We start from the raw sequence: 16263 nt of genomic DNA, 5'->3' as shown, positions 1-16263 counted from the left end.
TCCTCTGGCCTATACCCAGAGACACAATCTTCCTTCTCTTTCTGTACATGTTGTTCTAGGCCACGTGATTTAAAGTCCCGTAGAAGTGCACTGAGCCAAAACCCTTCTGTTTATGCAATAGCAGTCATTCCTTCCATGGTGGGCTGTATACACCAGCTGCTGACTAGTTCCTGATGAAACTGGGGTAATGCAGGAGTTCGCAGCTTAACTGTTGGAAGGGAAGATGAGGCTCTTGTGATCCTTGCTGGTGGTGGCTGCAGAAAATCCTATTTTAAATCAATAATGTTCATGTGTAGTCTTTTTTTGGAAGAACAAAGTTGTCAGTCTCAGCAGGAGACAGGATACTATGCTGAATTGGTTGTGTGGGTTTTGGGGATCACTGGTCAGTTTATTTAAAACAAAACTAGGGGGCTATTAAGTTGTGCATGTTGCTAAACCTGTGTCACCACATGAGCGATGATGGAACATTATTTACTGATACAGGTAGTCTCTGAGGGTCACAACTCCCTGGTAACCCCTAGCATGCTGACTAGTTGTGAGGAATTTGTATGCCTTCCGGACTGACTAGTTCAGGGAGGTGGTTTTGGCTGGGGGAATGCCTAGGATGGGACTTGGGCAGACCAAGTCCTATAGCTTTTTCCTACTGCAGGAGTACTCTCCACTGCCTCTGTGTTGCTAGTCCCACTCCTGCTTCATTTTGGGTAGGTGGGCAAGAGATCTGATGAACAAGGCAAAACTGACACAGAATCCAGCATAGCTAGGTGCTGATGAGGCCACGATGTGGTTATTGGAACCCTGCCTGCTCTGAGGGATTCTGCTTTGGCAGCAGTGGGTAGGGGTTGGGGAGAGGCTGATAAGCAGTTGAGAGAAAGAAAAGGAGCTGTGGCTTGGCTGGGGTGGGAGAGGATGTAAGGCGGGGGGGGGCAACAGGAGCGCCCAGTCAACTCCATTCAAACTGTCTTGGCTATATGGGTTAAAGCTGAGGCCGCTGCAGTCTGCTCCAGCTTATACCGACCGGTTAGGGGCAGCCCTGGGATCCCTGTCATGGAAGCAGTGCAGCCTCTTAGAGCAGAAAAAAATTGGCTTCCTTAACTAGTTCAAAGTAAACATTAAACAAATCCACCACTGAGAAACTTGGAGAAGAAAAGTTTGTGTTTATGTAGGACCCACTCAGACCATGTGAACTTCTGTTGGGTCTGAAGTGTCAGTCATTAGATACTCTTGGCTTGCAGCTGTTGATACCTATGATAATGGCAGACAGAAATCTCTGTTTCAGTTTGTCATTTTCAGGAGCACTAGAAAGGCAATGGAAAAGTATTCTCTTGCTAGATGGAAAGATCAAATTAGGCCTGGGTGGGTGTATACAGAATGGGAGGTCCAAATGCTGTGTTTCTGGTTGAGTATCATCATTGTTCCCCCTCACCCCCACCCTGGTGATCACACAGATTGCTAAAAATGCTGAAAAGTGTCTTCCTCTTTGTGGGGTGGGACTGGGAACCTCCAGAACTCTGGCTGTGACTCATGTCCCTTACTAGGTGAAGGCATTAAAATAAGGTTTATTTCCTATTACCCTGTTCGTTTTCTCTCTGTGTCTTTGCATTTGAGGGTAGTAGTGGTCTTGCTGAGTTCAGGGTCTTTCTCCCTCACAGCTGTGCCAAGTTTTTCACATACAGTGTGCTTCCATTATAAGAAGCCACTCCCCACCCATCATCCCTCTTCCTTAGGACCACACTTAAGTTTGTTTTGACCCATCATATATACATGCCATGGCTGTATCTGCAAGGGACATGCTAGGTCTTGCTGGATGCTGAGAGTAAATTTGCAGCTGTGCTATGGAAGCTGCCTAGCCTGTGCTCATTGCATTCAGTTGTTCCATTGTTACAAAATTTTTAATACTCAGTAAACATTCTTCAGTGTTGGGTGCTTTTTTCAGCAAGATGCTGTCTACTGAATCCTTATGCTGGTCTCATAGCTCTCTATGCACAGCTAAGGGTGTTCCATTCTTTGAGTTTGGTATTAGTTCCCTCTGAAGAAACTCCTAACACTCAAGATTCCTTTAGAAACTCAATTCTCTCTACAAAGTGGAATCTAGCAGGAATATATATGCTGCACATGCCAAGCTTCCTATGAGGAATCCTCTCTGTTTATGTAATCCATGTAAATGGGGCTAACATGCTGTCTTTTCTCTTTTTTCAGAACTCTATTAGGCACAATTTATCCCTGCACAGCAAGTTCATTAAAGTGCATAATGAAGCTACAGGGAAGAGTTCTTGGTGGATGCTCAATCCTGAAGGTGGTAAAAGTGGGAAAGCACCAAGGAGGAGAGCTGCCTCCATGGACAACAGCAGCAAACTGGCAAAAGTCAGAGGTAAAGCATCCAAAAAGAAGGCCTCACTCCAAGCAGCTCCGGAAGCTACTGCCGACAGCCCTGGCTCCCAGTTCTCCAAATGGCCTGGGAGCCCATCATCAAGGAATAATGAGGACTCCGATGTGTGGACCAGTTTCCGGCCTCGAACCAGTTCCAATGCGAGTACCATTAGTGCCAGGCTCTCTCCTATCATGCCTGAGCAGGACGACCTCCCAGATGAAAAGCTTCTTCCTTCTCTAGTGTACTCCAGTGCATCCAGCAATGTCCCACCGACTGTGACTGAGGAGCTTGAACTCATTGATGGGTTAAACCTGATGTCACCCAGTTCATCTATGCTGCCCACCCAGCAGTCTGCCTCAGGTGGTCCAGTCCAGAGAGATTCCAGCTTCTCTTTGAGGACCCAGAATTCAGCTGGTCAGGCCTCTACTTTTGGCACCTCTCTGTTTAACCCTGTTGATATCTCGCTGCAGAGTTCTGTTAACTGTTTCTCTGGCCCTCAGACCCTGGAAGCTCTCCTGACATCCAGTTCTCCACCTCCCAGTGATGTGATGATGACTCAGGTGGATCCGATACTCCCACAGACTGGAAGCAGGCTAAACAGCCAGACTTTTCTGCTTCTAGGTGGACAAGTCACCCAGAATAAAACAAGCCCAGTCAATGCACGAGGAAAGCCTTTGGCGCAGCAGTCAGAGTCAATAGGGGCCAGTGCTTTGCCATCTATGCTTTCTGTGGTGGCATCTCCTCAAAACACAGCCAGCATGCCCACTTTGAAGGCCCAAGTCCCAGCACCAACAGCCCAAGCAGTCCATCTGGGCACTCAGCCACTTCTCTCTTCTGTTAGCTCTGCCCCGTTTGGAGTGAACCAGGACAGGCTGCCCACTGACCTGGACGTTGACATGTACATGGAGAACCTTGAATGTGATGTGGATTACATAATCAACAGTGACCTCATGGATGGAGAAGGACTGGACTTCAACTTTGAGCCCATTCTGTCTACTCCCAGCTACCCCAACACCTCACAGGCCTCCAACCATACTTGGGTACCAAGTTAACTTCAGGAATACAAAAAGGTAGGTGAGTTTGTCAAATATTCTGTAGATCTCTAACAGACACTACCGGCTTGAGTTGGGATGTTCCCCTTGCAGTCCTCAAATGCGCAGTTCTGTACTAGTGAGGTACATCTGTTTAAAAAGTGGCAGTATCTTGATTGCTGAAAGCTAACGCAGCTGCCTAGCCTAGAGGAGAAATGAGCTTCAGAGGTAGATTGTATTGAAGCTACTTTTAATTTTCAAGTCCTTTTGCTTTCTTGTCTCTTGAGCTGCTGGAGTCTGGTTAGTGGACTGGCTTGCTCTGTGTGCTCTTCACAGTGAGGGCTGGAGGATGCTGTCTCTGGCATTTCTGTGCAGGTTTAATTAAACTTTTGGACTGGGAAAACACTGTCTATAGAGTAGATCTGTGAGACCACTCTAGTGTCAGGACTTCCTGGAAACCGTTTGTATGCAATGCCATATTCTCTCCCCTTAGAGCTTTTAAAAAGTACAAAGAAACAGTAATGCCTCCCTATGCCATTCAGTGACAGTGTGCCTGCATGCAGCTCCTAAGCCCTTGCGCTTCCTATATCGATCCAGCTATTCTGGAGATAAGATGATCCTGTTTATAATTCTTGCATCTTTGACTTCCCTGCATAAGCTTTCCTGCATTTACAATTTTATTTTGCAAACATGGCCCCTCTATACCTTGTAAGAGATGTAGGTTGCACTAATGTTCTATTCTGGTGTAATTACTGACTTGCTGCAGCCATGGAAGCTGCTGCCAACACTGACGGAGTTAGCAGAGGCTTTTCTCACTCGTGCAATGCGCACCTATGATTGAAAAGCAGGCTCCTTCTAAGGAGCAGGATGGGCTTCCCTTCAATCCCAGAAATGAATTAGGAAGCTTGTTTTGACATCTGACCTCTGAGCACACATCTCGCTTTCCTAACCTGCCAGAATCTCTTTCTCCTTGAATAGCTTTGATGTTAGGAGGAACTGATTCAAAATTGCTCTTCGAACACATTGGGGCAGTCTTGACTTGGTTTTGGGAGCCAAGTGTATTGTGGCTGTGTTCTAGTAAGGGGGTCTATTCACAGGAAGGAGTCATGGGTAAGGTAAGTGTCTAAATAAATGCTGGGAACTGAACTATGTCTGTGAGTGAGACCCACTCAGATTTTCCCTCTGCTTAGAATGCACCTCCCCAGTTCCTGCTTGCCTGGCCATTGGATTTCCTTCCAGTATTGTCACTGGGCAGCACTGCACAACTGCTGGTTGTTTCCTGGGAGCTGTAAGTGATATTCCATGTTTAGGAGAAGGCGACAAATACATTCAAAAGTAAAATTAACTCTTCCTACTGGAGAGCTGTGGGGAATGGAGTTTGGTTCAATGACTGGCTTTAGAGGGCATTATAATGTGGTGTCAGAATCCCCTTTGTGAGAGAACCTGTTCGTGGGTGGGAATAAAAGCCTAGAAACATTTTTGTCTTGCTTTCAGGGAAGGAGAGGAGGGGGGCTTTCCTTTCAATTACCATCAAGTCTCTAAATCACATGCCTCTAAAAAGGCTCCCTCAAATCATCTTGTTGGGTAAGCTGTGCTAGGGCCTCCTGGCTTTTGTGAGGAAGACATCCACCTTCTGGCCAGCTGTGGGTGGTATCAATCTGTCATTTGTTTCCATATGGCTTTTCACTTATTGAAGCTTTTCTTCTTATCTTCCAACCTGCTATTGGAGGGAGGTTATTAAAAGCAGGAGTTTAATGGGACTCTCAAAAGTCAGTTACCCAATCTTAAGCAGTAAGTCTGAGTGGCTTCATGTTAGTTCCCTTAATTTGTTCTCTGAACCATTTGGAGAGAGCTACTTCCCACACCACTAATGAAGTGGCAGTTCAAAAAACTGGTGCCCGGGTTTCCAGTGAGACTTACCATTGCTTGTTCTGTGAAGGATGCAGCAGTCTAAGTGAGTTGATGTCCTTGTGTAGCATGATTCAAAAACACTAGTTTCAGGAATGAATTGTCTAGGGCTTTGTCTGGCTGGATACCTGCAGATGAATGTTTCATTCTTTCCTGAAGGATTAGTTCAAACTAAAACCCTCTGTCTTCATGCTTCAGAAGGGCAGCTAAGCTGCACAGACAAATACATTTATAAAACAAGTTCTTCTAATGCAACATTTTAAGGCAGAATTATTTCTAACTAGAAATTTTTTAATTTGCCATGTGGTGAACTACATTAGTGTTGGCATTGGTTAATGGCTTGATCCTGGTGAGCTCCTCAATACTGAAGGTGACTGCACTGCAGATAAGAGCTTCTCCTCCATGCAGTAGCCATAATGCCGTACTTGTGATGTCAGAGCATATTCTTCTGATCTCATGGGTAAAGTGATACTTTGTGTATGTAGAACAGTGGTGTCAACCTCAGCCTGCCTGATGTGTTTGTATTCAGATTCTGTAGAATCTTTGCTTTAATTTTACAAAGTTCCTAGCAAACGTGGTTGGAAGCAACCATTCCAAATGTGACCTGAATGTAACCAGTGCAACACTGTCTGCCTGAGTCTGCAGACAGCATGACACAGTGGCTCCCCCGCCCCTCCCTTAATCCCACTGGCATATCAACTGTAAAGTCTGTTAAGACTAGGTGTCAATATTTATTATTTCATTACTAACACCTTCAGCTGGTGGAATGGAAGGCGGGGGGAGAGAATTGGTAATTGCTGCAGGGAAAGGAAAGCAATGCAAAGGAAAGAACAGTAGACACAAGGCTAAAGGGAGAGAACTCGGGGGTGAGGTGGGGTGGGGCAGGAAGGTAGATACACTGGGAGCACAAATAGTGGCTCTCCTTAGTGGGAGCACATCTTCCTACAGAGTTTCTACCCTGATCTTTGTGTAGACCTTCCACTGACATCAGTTTGGCTGAGGATTGAGGAGAGAATATTGTTATAACTGTGTGCAAGGGCCAGAGGTAAAAATGGCATTCTTCTTCTTCGAGTGATTGCTCCTATGCATTCCATGTAGGTGTGCGCGCCGCGCGTGCACGGCTCTCCGGAACATTTTTACCCTAGCAACTCCGGCGGGCCGGCTGGCGCCCCCTGGAGTGGCGCTGTCATGGCGCCCCTTATACACCTCAGCCGGCCCGTCCGCTCCTCAGTTCCTTCTTCCCGCCCGTGACGGCCAGTTGGAACAGTGGAGTGCTCCCTTACCTCCACAACCCTAGTGTTTCTCCATAGTTCTAGTGTAGATAGTTTTAGTAGTTAGTTCAGTTCTTGTTGTAGTTATATATATATATTTAGTGTTAATAGTGTCAATAGTTACGGAATTAGAGGGTTTGCCCCTCTTCTTCCGCCCCGGTGCGGGCTTATGCCCGGAGCACCGGGTTTCAAGCCCTGTGCGGATTGCCAGCGGCCTATGCCGGTTAGCGACCCGCACGACTCTTGCCTCCGCTGCCTCGGAGAGTCGCATCGGCCAGATAAGTGCTCTATCTGCATAGCCTTTAAACCTCGTACGAGGAAAGAGAGAGACTCTAGGCTGAAGCACTTACTGATGGAGTCTGCGCTCCAACCTCCGGCGCCAGCTCCAGCGGCACCGAAAACCGCCTCGACAAGCAGCGCTCCGACTGCACCGAGCCGCTCCGGCACCGAGCCGGCACCAAAGACCCGGCACCGCTCCCTCTCCCCGGGGAGGAAGCACAAGGCGCCGAAGACGGCTGCCGCAAATCAGCAGCGAAAGCCGTCAGCCCAGCCGCCTCCGACGAAAACGGTGCAGGCTGAGGCAGTGCACGCTAAGTGCACCGCACCGTTGACTCCGGCGCCGCCTGGCCCGTCGAGTCCGGTTCCGCCCAGCTCCCCGGTGCCCACCGAGGAGGAGCTGAGGATCCCGTCGACGCCGGAGGCGTTCGCGACGGCAAGAGAGCTGATCGAGGCGACGGCCCCGTCATATCAGCCGCCGGCACCACTGGTGCGGACATTCAAGTCCCTCGGCAAGCCAGCGATGGTGCGCCCCTCATCTCCGGGCGACCGTGGCGACCGTGGCTCCAGAATCCGGTCTCGATCCCGGTCTATCTCCCGGCGAAGGTCACCGAGGCACCGCTCCCCATCCCGCCGTAAATCGCCATCGCGACGCCGCTCAGCGTCCCGGCACCGGTCGCAGTCCCGGCACCGCTCTCCATCGCGGGGCCGGTCGTACTCCCGGCGGCGCTCCAGGTCCCGGTCACGAAGTCACCGGCACCGCAGCAGGTCCGCGTCCAGGCACCGCGGACATCGGGACTCGCGCAGCCGTTCGAGGCGCCGCAGATCCCGCTTGAGGTCCGGTTCCCGGCACCGCCGGTCGAGCTCCCGACGTCGCCGGTCGAGCTCCCGCCGCCGCCGCTCCCCTTCTTGGCACCGGAGATCCAGCTCCCGACGCCGTAGATCTGGCTCCCGGCACCGGAGATCCGGCTCCCGGCACCGTGCGCAGCACAGGTCCCGCTCGCCACTGGACCCCCGAGACGCCCGGCACCGACCCTCGGCACCGGAGGATCGTCTCACGCCGGCGCTGGACGCCCGCCCAGGCATCGCCACGGCTCCACCCTGGCCCTCCAGGGAACCCTCTGTAGCCTCACCCCAAGGCAGTGCGGTGGATTTCAGAGCCGGTTCCGTTCCCCCGGATCATGGACCCCAGTATTGGGGACATTGGGTGCCCTGGGCGCAATATGAACAGGGGCCTCCCCTGCCACCCAGGCAGCCGGGCTCGGCACCATCGGTACCGGTGGCCACCGTTAGTCGAGCCCCCCCGTCCCCACCGACGCAAGCCGCCGCCCACGACCCTTCTTTGGGCCAGGACTCGCTGCGGCCAGATCACCAGGTGGGCGAGCACCAACAGGAGGAGGTGCTCCCGGGCCACTCCTCGTCGTCCTCTCCAGATGAGGCGGTAGCGGGGGCCTCGCCATCGGGACCCCGCCCATTGACCTCAGGGCACACCAGGACCTTCTCCGAAGGGTGGCAAAGGCCATTAACTTGCCCATAGAGGAGGTGCAAGAAGTCGAGGACCCGATTACGGACGTTGTGGGAGATGACGCCCCTGTCAGAGTGGCGCTCCCGTTCATTCGCACCATTCAGAAGAACAGTGCCACTATCTGGCAGTCGCCCTCCTCCGTTGCCCCCACGGCGCGAGGCGTCGAAAGGAAGTATTCCGTCCCGCCCCAGGGCTACGAATACTTGTACGTCCACCCCACCCCGGACTCGCTGGTGGTCCAATCGGTCAATGACCGCGAACGACACGGTCAACCTGCCGCTGCGCCGAAGGCGAAGGACGCCCGGCGCATGGACTTATTAGGGCGTAAAATCTATTCGGCGGGAGGCCTCCAACTCCGTGTCGCCAACCAGATGGCCCTCTTATCCAGATACACTTTTAATATCTTGGGGTGCCTTGCGAAGTTCACGGAGCTAACCCCTCAGGAATCCCGCCCTGAATTCTCAGCGCTGCTGGAGGAGGGCAAGTTAGCCTCCAGAACACTGATCAAAGCGGCCGTAGACGCAGCAGACTCAGGGGCTCGAACGGTAGCATCCGGGGTGACGATGCGCCGCATTGCGTGGCTACAATCTTCCACCCTCCCACCTGAGGTCCAGTACACCCTCCAGGACCTCCCGTTTGACACGAAGGGGCTGTTTTCTGAGAAAACGGATGCCAGAATCCAGTCCCTAAAGGATGGGAGGGTTGCGATACGAACTCTGGGTATGCACACGCCGGCCACGCAGAGGCGTTCGTTCCGCCAACAGCCCTACCGTCCCTTCAACCAGGCCAGGTCTCGGCCGTTTAACAACCGCCGAACGGCCCCCTTCCGCCGTAGACCGTCAGGGGGGCGGCGCAACCAGGCGCAGAACTCGTCCAAGGCTCCGCAGGGCCAAAAGCCGGCCTTTTGACGGGACGCCCGAGGACGGCCCATCACTCTCCCCCCAGGATCCACCCCTTTTGTTTTCCAATCGCCTTGCCCGCTTCCTTCCGGCGTGGTCTGCTATAACATCGGACAGCTGGGTCCTCAGCACCATCCAGCACGGCTACCGCCTACAGTTTCTTTCGCCCCCCCCCTCCCACCCACCTTCCCCGTCCCTCTTCAGGGACCCCTCTCACGAGCAAGTCCTCATACAGGAGGTGCAGGCTCTGTTGAGCGTGGGTGCTATCGAGGAGGTGCCTCCCTGCAGGCGGGGCAGGGGATTCTACTCCAGATATTTCCTCATCCCCAAGGCGAAAGGAGGTCTTCGTCCCATCTTGGACCTCCGGGAGCTGAACAGATACCTCTGCAAGCTCAAGTTTCGGATGGTAACCTTGGGGTCCATTATCCCTTCCTTGGATCCGGGAGACTGGTTTGCCGCCCTCGACATGAAAGACGCTTACTTTCATGTGGCGATTTACCCCCCCACAGACGCTTCCTGCGCTTCATGGTCAACGCGACCCACTACCAGTTTGCGGTGTTACCCTTTGGCCTCTCCACTGCCCCGAGGGTGTTCACCAAGTGCATGGCGGTCGTGGCCGCAACTCTCCGTCGTCGCAGAATCCACGTATACCCCTATCTCGACGACTGGCTGATCCGTGGGCGATCTCAAGAACTGGTGACAGCCCAGGTGTCAGAGATACTGCACCTGTTCCGGTCTCTCGGCCTCCTCGTCAATGCCGAGAAGTCCCAATTACTGCCGACACAGCGATTGGAGTTCATAGGAGCAGTCCTCGACTCCACCCTCGCCAGGGCCTGCCTCCCTCGTTCTCGACACGAGACAATGGTCTCGCTCATTCGCAGCTTACAAGCCTTCCCTTCCACGACGGCCCGGTCCTGCCTTCGCCTGCTGGGCCACATGGCTGCGTGCACCTTTGTGACCGCGAACGCGAGGCTGAGGCTCCGTCCGTTCCAGATGTGGCTGACTTCGGTGTACCGGCCCCACCGCGACCCTCTAGATCTGGTGGTCACGGTCTCGGACCCCACTCTCCAGACGCTCACCTGGTGGCTGCATCAGGAGGTGGTCTGCGCCGGGGTTCCGTTTCGCCCCCCTCGCCGTCGGTCACCCTGACCACAGACGCCTCGGCGCTTGGATGGGGGGCTCACATGGGAGACCTGCACACTCAGGGCCTCTGGTCGGCCCAGGAGCTCTCCCTGCACATCAACGTCAGGGAATTGAGAGCGATCCGCTTGGCTTGTCTCGCCTTTCTTGCACACCTCCGGGACCGCTGCGTCGCGGTATACACGGACAACACGGCAGCCATGTTCTATCTGAACAAACAGGGCGGGGCCCGATCCTCCCCGCTGTGCAAGGAGGCGATGCTCCTATGGGACCTGTGTGTAACCCACTCGATTCGCCTCGAAGCGTTCTTTCTACCAGGGGTGCAGAACACGCTGGCCGACCGTCTGAGCCGGTCTTTCGCTGCCCACGAGTGGTCCCTTCGCCCCGACGTGGCCCACACCATCTTCCAAAGGTGGGGATTTCCCCAAATAGACCTGTTTGCCTCCAGGACCAACAGGAAGTGCCACAGGTTCTGTTCGTACCAGGGTCGGGCTCCGGACTCCATCTCCGATGCGTTCCTCATGTCCTGGACGGGTCCCCTTCTATACGCCTTCCCGCCGTTCCCGCTAGTCCACCGAGTACTGCTCAAGCTACGGAGGGACAAGGCCCGCGTCATACTCGTCGCTCCGGCCTGGCCGAGGCAGCACTGGTATACCCTGCTCCTCGAGCTATCGATCCGGGATCCCATTCCCCTACCGTTATGGCCGGATCTCATCTCTCAGGACCTCGGCAGGCTTTGTCACCCGAACCTGCAGTCGCTGCATCTTACAGCCTGGTTCCTGAGTGGTTGACCGACGCGGAGAGGACCTGTTCTGCGGCGGTGCAGCAAGTTCTCCTTGAAAGCAGAAAACCGTCCACATGCTCTACCTACCTGGCAAAGTGGAAACGCTTTGCCCTTTGGTGCGATCAGCAAGGTCTTAACCCCTTCTCGACCCCTCTCCAGACGGTCCTTGACTACCTCTGGTACCTGAAAGGCCAAGGTCTCGCGATCTCGTCCCTGAGGGTACACCTGGCGGCGCTTTCGGCCTTCCGGCCTGCTGTAGATGGTCGCTCCGTGTTTTCCAACCCCATGGTTGCCCGCTTCCTCAAGGGGTTGGACCGCCTCTACCCGCAAGTGCGGCCGCCGGCTCCTACGTGGGATCTGAACCTGACTCTCACCCAGCTGATGCGCCCGCCCTTCGAGCCCATGGCCTCCTGCTCCCTCCTCCATCTCACCTGGAAGACGGCCTTCCTCGTGGCAATCACATCCGCCAGACGAGTATCCGAACTCCGCGCCCTGACGGCGGGTCCCCCATATACCGTCTTCCACGCGGACAAAGTGCAGCTTCGGCCACATCCGGCCTTCCTCCCAAAGGTGGTGTCGGCCTTTCATCTTAATCAGGAGATCTTCCTCCCGGTCTTCTTTCCAAAGCCGCACGCCTCACCTCGTGAGCAGCAGCTCCACACCCTCGACGTCCGTAGGGCCCTCGCCTTTTACATTGACCGAACTAAGTCCTTCCGGCGTTCCTCCCAGCTCTTTGTCGCAATTGCGGAGCGCATGAAAGGCGAGCCTGTTTCATCTCAACGGATTTCTTCCTGGGTGACATCCTGCATACGGGCGTGCTACGAACTTGCTCGCGTCCCCCCGTGCCGGCTCACCGCACACTCGACAAGGGCGCACGCCTCATCAGCCGCCTTCCTGGCCCACGTTCCCATCCAGGACATCTGTCGAGCGGCCACCTGGTCTTCCGTCCACACCTTCGCTTCCCATTATGCGTTGGTGCAGCAGTCCCGAGACGACGCAGCCTTCGGCTCTGCGGTGCTACACTCCGCCACGTCTCATTCCGACCCCACCGCCTAGGTAAGGCTTGGGAATCACCTACATGGAATGCATAGGAGCAATCACTCGAAGAAGAAAAGACGGTTACTCACCTGTAGTAACTGGTGTTCTTCGAGATGTGTTGCTCCTATCCATTCCAGACCCGCCCTCCTTCCCCACTGTCGGAATAGCCGGCAAGAAGGAACTGAGGAGCGGACGGGCCGGCTGAGGTGTATAAGGGGCGCCATGACGGCGCCCCACTCCAGGGGGCGCCAGCCGGCCCGCCGGAGTTGCTAGGGTAAAAATGTTCCGGAGAGCCGTGCACGCGCGGCGCGCACACCTACATGGAATGGATAGGAGCAACACATCTCGAAGAACACCAGTTACTACAGGTGAGTAACCGTCTTTTCTCTTGCCAAAGAATTACACCCTGATCTAGAGGGATGGAATAAACCTTAGTTTATAGCACTTTGATTTACAGCCTTGGCAGTAAAATCATGGGATTGCTATGCATATTGTAGACTTGGATTTCAGTGAGACATAATTGCACAAGAAATAAAAAAAATCTCAATTAAATAAAAATACTTGAGCATGGATTGGATTTAGTCTGGCAAACAGTAGTGTTACCAAGTGGGAAACCTCTGAGGTCAGCAGTAGGATCATATGAGCTTTCTGAAGGATCTAGAGTAAGTTGTGCATTCAACAATAATAAAATCTGCGAAACAATTGGGCAGCAAACCATGCCAGACTTCACGGTGATCTGGAGAGACTTGGATAGTTGTCGTCTGGGCCTGTGACACGTTAGACCCATGAACACACTGATGTAATGCCAGCTGCGGGTACTTCAGTAGAATTAACTCCCTTTCCTGAGGCACATGTTCGGGGTTCTGTGGCCCATCTATGATCCCTGCATACTGTCTGCATTGAAAAACTAAGGAGCATTCAGTTTGACAGCAATATTACGTTTATTGTACTGAGAAACAGGGATACATGGGGAGAGGAAAGCGGTGCTGCAGGAACACATGGGGACAGGCACAGATTAACCAGACTGAATGGGAGAGGCTAGTAGGCAGTCAGGGTCTGCATGGGGGAGGCTCCCAAACTCCCTAACAATCCTCCCCCTCCCAAGAAAACACCTGTTCCATACATCTCCCACCCACACCCAATAACTCCCAGGCTCCTTCCCTCTCCCTCAGCTCCTCCAACCTCTGTTAGCCCTGACTCCCCCAAGCCTTTGCATTGCTTCTGAGGGGTGCGGGACATACAGTTCTGCATTGTATTTTAAATGAATTACTCAGAGTTCTATATTAATTTGTCTAATAAGGAATCTATTTGTCAAAAAGCAGTTCCTGATTTTTTTATATATATCTATTTTTGTCTGTAATAATACAGACATACTTGCTGACAGGTATTTTGAAATAAATTTCCAAAATAATTGAAACTGGCATGATTATATTGTGGTGTTTTGACAAATAAAATATGCAGAATTTTGCAATATTTTAAAATATTGTTTGCAGAATTCCCCTAGGAATAAAACAGCAATTTCACGTTCAGGTGAGGGAAGCAAAGGGCATGTGTACTTCCCCCTCCTGTGTCTCTTGGTTATTTGCTTTCAATCCTTAGGCAATAATAGTTTCTAAGGGCCAACCAAGAATGGGGTCCTAAGGTGCTGAGCAATATCCGAAAAGGAGCAGACAGTCCCTGTCCTGAAGTTCGCAGTCTGAATAGACTGGACACCCACAGGGTGGGAGCTGGGGTAGAGCCCACAAGCAGAGTGGCCAATGGGATGGAAACAAACGGCATGCGAGGCCCACAGGCTTTTGGGGGTGGGTTTACGTAGGTGGTGTGGAGCAACTCCATGGAAATAAAAGGGAAGTGAAAGTTTGTGCTGAGGATGGGGCAGGTGAGGAAAAAGGTAAGAGAGGCAGGTTTGGAGGGTATTGGAGCAAAAGCCAACCAGCGCCGGGCAGAGAGAGTCTGGTCAAGAACTGTAGAAGATGCTCCAAATGTCCAGCAACCCAGAGGTATGCACACTACATTTGCTTTTATCTGCTGCGCCTGGTAAAACTTTCCAATCTCAGCCATAGCCTGAGGCTAGTGATCAGCACAGGAGGGTGGAGGGAGAGAGATCCCAAGAAGGGAGCAACAGTGCAGTTGGGATAATGGACCATGAGAAGTATGGCCGAAGGGAGTAGAGGTTCTAGTAATGGGAGTGGAATGGGAGCAGGGAGGATGGCAAGAAATAGCAGAAAGCTTTCTAGAAAAGAACATGGAGAACACTAGTAAAGGTAAAAAAAAATACTGTGTATTTCTCTGTATTTAAATATGAAGGTGAAAACACCAAAATCTATAACTCAGTGTATCAGTGAGAAGGCTGAAGATTTTAGTCTTAAAAACACAACTTCCCTTTTATTCATTGAAGCCATTTGTGGGCCCTACCTGTTTCTGAAGTCAGTGGGAGCAGGCTAGGACCCTGTATTTGTAGCCTCCCTTCCCTGGCAAAAGTTATGAATCCTTTAGGATGGAAATGCCATGGTTCCCTGGCTTGCATTCAACTATGATGTGGTCTTGGGTCAGTGTCCCTCAGCCCACAGGTTTGTGGGGTCAGCATCTCTTTGGAAATGCCTGGCTACCAAATAACTATTGCTGTAGCATGCTAGGTGTTGACCCTCTCTGTTCAAATCCCTCCTGCAAACACGTTCCTTCCCAGAAGCCCATGAATATCAACCTCTGTCAGTGAAACCCGCCTGCACCACTAATATGAACAACCACTCTAAGCTGGCACCATCCTGCCAATGGACTTCTGGGGGCTCTGTCTGATTGGACTGTAAGCATCTCAGTCTAGGGACCCAGCTTGTGAAGCACTGAGTATACTGGCACTCAGCAAATACCACTGTCATCATGCTGTGTGGCTTGTACAGAGCCTAGATGAATCTGGATGTTGGGAAGCATTTCCCTCCAGGAGGTAAAGGGAGTCAAATAGTAGTCGAATTTACTACTTCCAAATAGTGCCCAGAAATTAAACACAAGCTCTCAAAGGGCAGCAAGGCCCCATCTCCAAAGAGAGGCCCCCAAACTGACACAAGCACTTCAGAGTGCTTAGCAAACCCTCCTACGAACCCTAGGAGGTAGGTCAGGATTATCAGCCCATCTTTACAAATGGGGAAATCTGAGCAGAGGTTAAGTGATGTGCCCCAGTCTCATAGAACTCCTGGCTTCAAATTAACTCCCTTTCTGCATTCTGAGCTCAGAAAACACTGCCTTCTCTGCATCCAAGCTGAATCACAGTCTGACAACAAAAATAAGTGCCACAAGCTTATATTCAACCCCCCCTTCAGCTCCCTTTGGCACACGTGGTGGGAATACTTGTCCTTCCCTGAGAATGTGAACCCTGTCCCTCTGGCTGTGTTGTCAGCTCCTTGGAGCAAGAGCCTGTCGTTCTGTTCGCTACAGACATGGAAGATCAATCCTCCTCTCTCAGTGCTTAGTCTAAGCATTTTAGAGGACCTGTAATCCTGAGCTGGACACATGGGGCTGGCACTGGGTACCATTTGAACAGCGCAAAGTCTTGTTTGGCTCCTTGTTTCCAGATTTCCGATTACTTTTTCTCCATGCATACTTGATTCCTGCTGATATCGTTATGAGCCGTTCATGGGAAATGAGCTGCCCATTTTCTGTATATTTACTTTCTATCCCTAGGCAAATGGGAAATCCAAAACCTTCTCCATCGATTCCTGGTGGAGTTTTTCATGCTAGTTGAATGATTCAAAATGGTGAAGTAAGACTGTACAGATTCCTCACTGCCCACAGAACCTCCTACGTCCCTTGACCACAGCCCACTCTTGGTTCTGTCTCAGTCTCTCTTCCTCGCCAGGCTTCCTCACTCACTCTTTCCCCCCCCCCCCCCACCGGCCCCAAGTATTTCAAAGAAGAGTCTGCTGTCATGGTGAATGTCCTCAATTGCTTTTGTGCTTTTCCCGGGGCTGTTCACTCTCGTAGCTTCATTCCCTATACAGAAATGAGTAACATCGCCCCCACCCCCCACAA

The 16263-nt window shown here is 52.2% G+C and overlaps 1 protein-coding gene across 4 annotated transcripts in view; it reads left to right on the top strand.

The window, feature by feature from the left end:
• Nucleotides 1–16263, top strand: part of FOXO4 (forkhead box O4) — a 57027-nt gene that overhangs the window by 11282 nt on the left and 29482 nt on the right. For 2 of the 4 annotated variants that reach the window (XM_045029864.1, XM_045029861.1), the window contains exon 2: nucleotides 2197–3438. In XM_045029864.1, the coding sequence (XP_044885799.1) occupies nucleotides 2197–3420 (1224 nt within the window). In that variant the 3' untranslated portion in view covers nucleotides 3421–3438. Of the gene's footprint in view, nucleotides 1–2196; nucleotides 3443–16263 lie in introns of all 4 variants that reach the window. The other 2 variants (XM_045029865.1, XM_045029863.1) reach the window with 2 other exon arrangements.

The sequence above is a fragment of the Mauremys mutica genome, chromosome 9 (genome assembly GCF_020497125.1).
Source record: "Mauremys mutica isolate MM-2020 ecotype Southern chromosome 9, ASM2049712v1, whole genome shotgun sequence".
Taxonomy (NCBI): domain Eukaryota; kingdom Metazoa; phylum Chordata; order Testudines; family Geoemydidae; genus Mauremys; species Mauremys mutica.
This window is presented reverse-complemented; position numbering and strand designations above follow the sequence as displayed.